The sequence below is a fragment of the Caenorhabditis briggsae genome (genome assembly GCF_000004555.2).
Source record: "Caenorhabditis briggsae complete genome, chrIII, whole genome shotgun sequence".
In the NCBI taxonomy this organism is placed as follows: Eukaryota; Metazoa; Nematoda; class Chromadorea; order Rhabditida; family Rhabditidae; genus Caenorhabditis; species Caenorhabditis briggsae.
The window spans coordinates 3,075,351-3,081,461 of NC_013490.2; the positions used below are offsets into that span (position 1 = coordinate 3,075,351).

The following is a 6,111-nucleotide window of genomic DNA, read 5'->3' on the forward strand; positions in this document are numbered from 1 at the left end:
ACTACTGTGTACAGTCCACCGTCAGACAGAGACGCATTGGTCAAATTAGCCGATTTTCCCTTCTTTTTGGACACCTTTTCACTCAATTTCATTTGTATTTTTATTTGTTTCATTTTTGTCCCATTCGACACGTGGCCATGAAGTTTTGGACCGGCCGANCATAGAAAGAGAGAGAGAGAGAGAGAGAGAGAGAGAGAGAGAGAGAGAGACGCAGAGAAGGTATTGTCTAGTTTTTGCCTTTGGATGACTAAGTCATATTTTTGTGTTATTCATTTCGATTCATTGATTTTTGAGAGTCGATTTCAACAGACCACATTGTTTTTTTTTCTATGATTTTTTACATTTTTCCCATGATCTAGTTTTCGAAATTCCTGAAATTGTAAAAGTTCTGATTTTCCGCGAAATTCAAAAAAAATCAAAATGAGCCATATTTAGCATTATTTTGAAGAGCTTTTCTAGCTCTACAATACCCATTCTGAACCGATAAGAAATGTTCATTTTTGAAGCGATTGAAGCGATTTGAATTTTCCCGCGAAAATTCGACTTTTAAAGTGATTTTTGAGGATTTTGGACGTTAAAAATGGCATTTTTGAGGTCGGAAGCCCCTTGGAACCACTTTTTTTGGTCCAGGATGACCTGTAAACCACTTTTGCCCACCGTGGCCTAGAATTTTCGGATTTCTAGTCCCCTTTCAAAAAATGGCTGGTTTTGATGTTTTTGAGCAGTTTTTCAAACTGAAATAGGTTTTTTTTAAATTTTCAAGAAGCTTAAAGTAAAAAAAATTTCAAATTTCTAGGTTTGGTGGCCTAGAAAATTTGGAAAATTTGAATTTTTTCATTTTTCGGAGGTTTCCGACCCCAAACATGACGTTTTCGATGTTTAAAACCCATAAAAAGCTCGGAAATAATCAAAAACCGAAATTTTCATCGGTGGCCTAGAAATCCAAAATGTTGGAATTCTAGGCCACGTTCCGAAAATTCGAAATTTTGCGGTTTTTTGGGGGTTCGGACTCCAAAAATGCCGTTTTTTGCTTCAAAATCGGAATTTTCTAACAATTCAAGATGATGATTGTAGAGCTGGAAAAGCTCTTCCACGTGGTTGCAACAGCGTACATGCATTCAAATTTGAGTCAGTTCTCTTGGGCGCGTTGCGCCGCGCGACGCGGTCGCTGCGTAGCCACACGGAGAGGATACGCAGAGAAATTTCGCAACGCAAAGTGAGAGTCCTTCTTTTGAATAAATGATGACTTGGCTCGGTGCCAACCCCTTGAGTGCGACGAAGCGCGTTTGCTGCATGTTACCGGTCGCACCCCCCCCCCGTGCTCTTCAAAGTGATACTGAATTTGGCTCATTTTGATTTTTTGAATTTCGCGGGAAATCAAAAATTTGAAACTGGCCAAGTTTAAGGAACATTCTGAAGACCTTTTCTAGGTCTACATTTCACATTTTCATATTTGAAACTTTGGTTTCCCTTATTGATTTTTTGTAGGCTCCGGGACGTTTCAGAACCCGACGTTTCGGAACCACGACGGTTCAGAACTTTTCTGCATTCTTGTATAGTGGTTTTTGCACACCAAATGAGCATTGCTCATTTCAATTTTGTGCTTTTCTGCTTTTTTCAACCATTCTCATCTACCGTACTGCAAATAAAGATACGTTCACACTCGGAATCTCTCAAAAAATCGAATAAAAAAATTGAAAATTCCAAAAACGATGTCTGGAAGTACCGGCGAATATGAGTCTGATTCTAGACATTGTTTTTGAAATTTTGAAATTTTTATTCGATTTTTTGAGAGATTCCGAGTGTGAACGTATCTTTATTTGCAGTACGGTAGATGAGAATGGTTGAAAAAAGCAGAAAAGCACAAAATTGAAATGAGCAATGCTCATTTGGTGTGCAAAAACCACTATAAAAGAATGCAGAAAAGTTCTGAACCGTCGTGGTTCCGAAACGTCGGGTTCTGAAACGTCCCGGAGCCTACAAAAAATCAATAAGGGAAACCAAAGTTTCAAATATGAAAATGTGAAATGTAGACCTAGAAAAGGTCTTCAGAATGTTCCTTAAACTTGGCCAGTTTCAAATTTTTGATTTCCCGCGAAATTCAAAAAATCAAAATGAGCCAAATTTAGTATCATTTTGAAGGGCTTTTCCGGCTCTACATTCATCATCTTGAATTGTTAGAAAATTTTGATTTTGAAGAAAAAAAGCGGCATTTTTGGAGTGCGAAACCCCAAAAAACCGCAAAATTTCGAATTTTCGGAACGTGGCCTAGAATTCCAACATTTTGGATTTCTAGGCCACCGATAAAAAATTTCGGTTTTTCGATTATTTCCAAGCTTTTTATGGGTTTTAAACATCAAAAACGTCATGTTTGGGGTCGGACACCTCCTAAAAATTAAAAAAATTCAAATTTTTAGGTCATGGCCTAGAAATCCAAATTTTGCCTTTTTATATTACTTTCGTTTCGAAAATTCGAAAATTCTAGAGACAGAAATCAAGAGAGATTCTAATCAGGTAGCCACCGCCCATTTCGCCGAGAAATGAAGAAATCTAGTTCCGGTTGTGTGTGTTGTTGACGTTAAACTAACGTCTTCACACTGTACAGAAGAAAGAGAAAAACGCAAAAAAAAAAAACGAAAAACCGCAATTTGATCTCTAGATTTCCTCTACTTTTTCTTTCAATTTCTTGTATTTGGGAGGAAAAAAAGCATTAAAAAAATTCAAAAATTTTAAATTTCCCTCTCGAATAAAATTTTGAAGTTGAGCCAATTTTTCGTTTTTTTTGTGTGATTTTTAGTTCCTTGAGTCACCTGACGAGCTATCGAGAGAGAGAGAGAGACGCAGACATTTGAATTGGGACCACTTGTTCCGGTGGTCCCCTCCCCTGGTCTCCATGGTGTTGTTGACCCCCCCCCCCCTTCGTTTGGTTTCATCATATTTTTTTCAAAATTTGTCATTTTTGATTCGAAATTCTGTTAAAATGGCCTAGAAATGCGGATTTCTAGGCCACACAGACGCTAGGTCATTGGCTTTGGATCATTTTAGACAGTCAAAACATGTAAAATTGTGCGAAAATGACACAAACATCGAAAATCGATAATTATTGTTTGAATTCCCGCCAAAACTGTAATTTTTTTCAATTTTTCAGTGTCGGCGGGAATTCAAAAAAAAACCGACGATTTTCGACTTTTTTTGCGCGTTTCAAAGAGATTTTAGGCGGATTTTCGGGAGGATTTTCTACACAGTTTAGTATAAATCCGCAATTTTTTTTTTCAAATTTTTTGAAATTCAATTTTCAAATTTCCCGCAATTTTCCCTGAAAGAAATGTGTTTAAAAATGACAAAAAATTGGAAATTTTCGAAAAAAAAAACCGAAAAATTCGAAAATTGTGGTTTCCCGCCAAAACTGCAAACTCGCAGTTTCGGCGGGAAATTTGAAAAATTGATGATTTTTTCCAGCGAATTTCAGGTTTTTTGTTGAATTTTGAACTCAAAATTTTCAAAATTTTCAAATTTTCGCCATTTTTTTACCTAATTTTTCAATTTTTCTCCGAAAATTTCAAATTTCCCGCTCGTTTTTTTTCCACAATTTCCCACAATATTTTCCACTCATTTTTCAGCGAAAAAAGGATGTTCCGACATCTCTACTCTACAGTAATCTGCCTCTTCATTCTAACCGCCGGCCCCATCGATGCTCGCCGAGCAACCTCCGGCGGAGGATCGAACATCGGAGGCGGCGGCGGAGGGAATTTCGGGTCCCGTGGAATGAGTGGGTCCAGAACACAAGTACAAAACGGTGGAGGATTTGGTGGAGGCCAACAGGGAGGAGGATTCCATCAGAATCAGCCCCATCCGTCGGGCGGATTCAATAATCAGCCACGGCCAAATCCCGGATTTAACAATAATCAAGGCGGATTCCATGGAAACCAAGGAGGTTTTCATCCTAATCAAGGAGGGTTAGTATGGACGAAAATCCCAAAATTCTAGCCCAAAAAACACTGAAAATGACCCCAGAACGCTTCAAAACGTCCTAGGAAGCTCATGAACATAAAAACCCCCAAAATTCAGCTTTCGGAGTCACTTTTTATGGTTTTTAACGTCAAAAATGCCATTTTTGAGCACGAACACCCCCTAGAACCACTTTTTTCGGTCCAGAAATGCCTAAAAACAAGTTTTGCCACCCATGGCCTAGAATTTTGGGATTTCTAGTCCCCCTTTGAAAATTGGCTGTTTTCAGTATTTTTGAGCAGATTTTTAGCTGAAATCAACTTTTTTGACCTATAAAATTGCGAGATATCCCATTTCCGAAGTTGGTGGCCTAGAATTCTGAAAATGTGGGTTTCTAGGCCATCAAAGTCAAATTAACAATTTTCATGAGTTTTGAAGGGGCTTTAAGGGTTTTAGATGTCAAAAATGGCATTTTGAGGTCGAAAATACCTAGAAATGACAAACTTTTGAATTTTTTGCCGGTGGCCTAGGAATCCAAAATTTTGGGTTTCTAGGCCACCACTTAAAATTTTGAAATTTTGTCATTTCTAGGTATTTCCGACCCCAAAAACGCTGTTTTTGACGTTTAGAACCCTCAAAAGTAGCTCAAAAATCCTCGAAAACAGTGAAAATTGAAATTTTGAAGTTGGTGGCCGAGAAACCACGAAATTCTAGGCCACGGGTAGCAAACCAGGTTTTCAGGGCTTACCGGTGTGAAATAAGCGGTTTTTCGAGGTTTTAAATCTCAAAGATGGCATTTTTCACATTGGGAACCCTTGGCCTAGAATTTTGGATTTCTAGGCCACCACCTGAAAAGTCGCAAATTTTGCGTTTTTTGGGGTTTCCGACCCTAAAAAATGTCGTTTTTGATGTCTAAAACGCATTAAATTGCTTGGAAATAATCAAAAACTGAAATTTTTCATCGGTGGCCTAGAAATCCAAATTTTTGGATTTCTAGGCCACGTTCCAAAAATTCGAAATTTTGTCATGTCTAGGTGTTTTCGACCCCAAAAATGCCGTTTTTGACGTTAAAAAGTTTCAAAAATCAGTCAGTGGCCTAGAAATCCAATTTTTTTTTGAGTTTCCTAGGCCACCAACCCTAAAAATGCCCATCCTAAGTCATTTTCAACGGTTTTTCTTGCAGATTCCGTCCTGGCACCGGTCTCGGCTCCCAATCATCATCTGGAACATTCAAAAAGGCGCTTATCGGTGGAGCTCTCGGAGCAGCCGGTGGAATTTTGGCCTACGAAGCTGGAAAGGCAATTATCAAGTCGGCAACGGAGCCGTTCAATTATAATGGACGGAATTATAATTGGGATAATCACGGGAACGTTAGAAATGGAGAATTCCAGTGTTCGATGCCATTGAGTCAATTGACACAACAGGTATTTTTAAAGCTTTTTAAAAAATTTCATTTTTCACCAATAATTTGACTTTTAGAGTGATTTTTGAAGGTTTTAAAGGTGAAAAATAGCATTTTTGACTCCGGAAACCCCTTGGAACCATTTTTTTAGGTCAAGAATGGCCTGAAAACCAGTTTTGCAACCCGTGGCCTAGAATTTCGGATTTCTAGGCCCCATTCAGAAATTGGAAGTTTTCGGGGTTTTCGAACAGGTTTTTCTCTGAAATTGATTTTTATCAAATTAGGAAACAGCTGGATATCCTATTTTAAAAGTTGGTGGCCTAGAAAAATCAAATTTTGGGTTTCTAGGCCATCAAGGTAAAAATAGCTGTTTTCTGTAGTTTAGAACGATTTTCAAGGTTTCCTGACATCAAAAACGACATTTTCAGGGTCAGAAAGCCCTTAAAACGTCGAAATTTCAACTTTTGAGGCCGTGGCCTAGAAATCCAATATTTTGGTTTTCTAGGCCACCAACAAAAATATTTGGATTTTGAAGAAATTGAGTATTTTTAGTGGTTTCTGACATCAAAAATCTCATCCGGAACCCCAAAAACTAGTTGTTGGCCTAGAAATCCCAAAATTCTAGGCCATGGTGTGCAAAAGTGGGTTTTTAGGCATTTCCAGGGGTTCCTAGACTCAAAAAGTGGTTTTTAGGGGTTTCCAAGGTCAGAAAATTCCATTCTCAAGTTGAAAACGTTCAAAAATTACCCCTAAACCTGGGG

At 38.2% G+C, this 6,111-nt stretch overlaps 1 protein-coding gene across 1 annotated transcript in view; it reads left to right on the forward strand.

Moving 5' to 3' along the window:
• Positions 1-3,630: 3,630 nt before the first annotated feature.
• Positions 3,631-6,111, forward strand: part of Cbr-pqn-83 — a gene marked incomplete at both ends in the record, with an annotated part of 6,223 nt that continues 3,742 nt past the window's right edge. Inside the window, 2 exons of the mRNA XM_002648066.1 lie at positions 3,631-3,956; positions 5,132-5,372. Coding sequence (XP_002648112.1) covers positions 3,631-3,956; positions 5,132-5,372 — 567 coding nt within the window. The remainder of the gene's footprint in view (positions 3,957-5,131; positions 5,373-6,111) is intronic.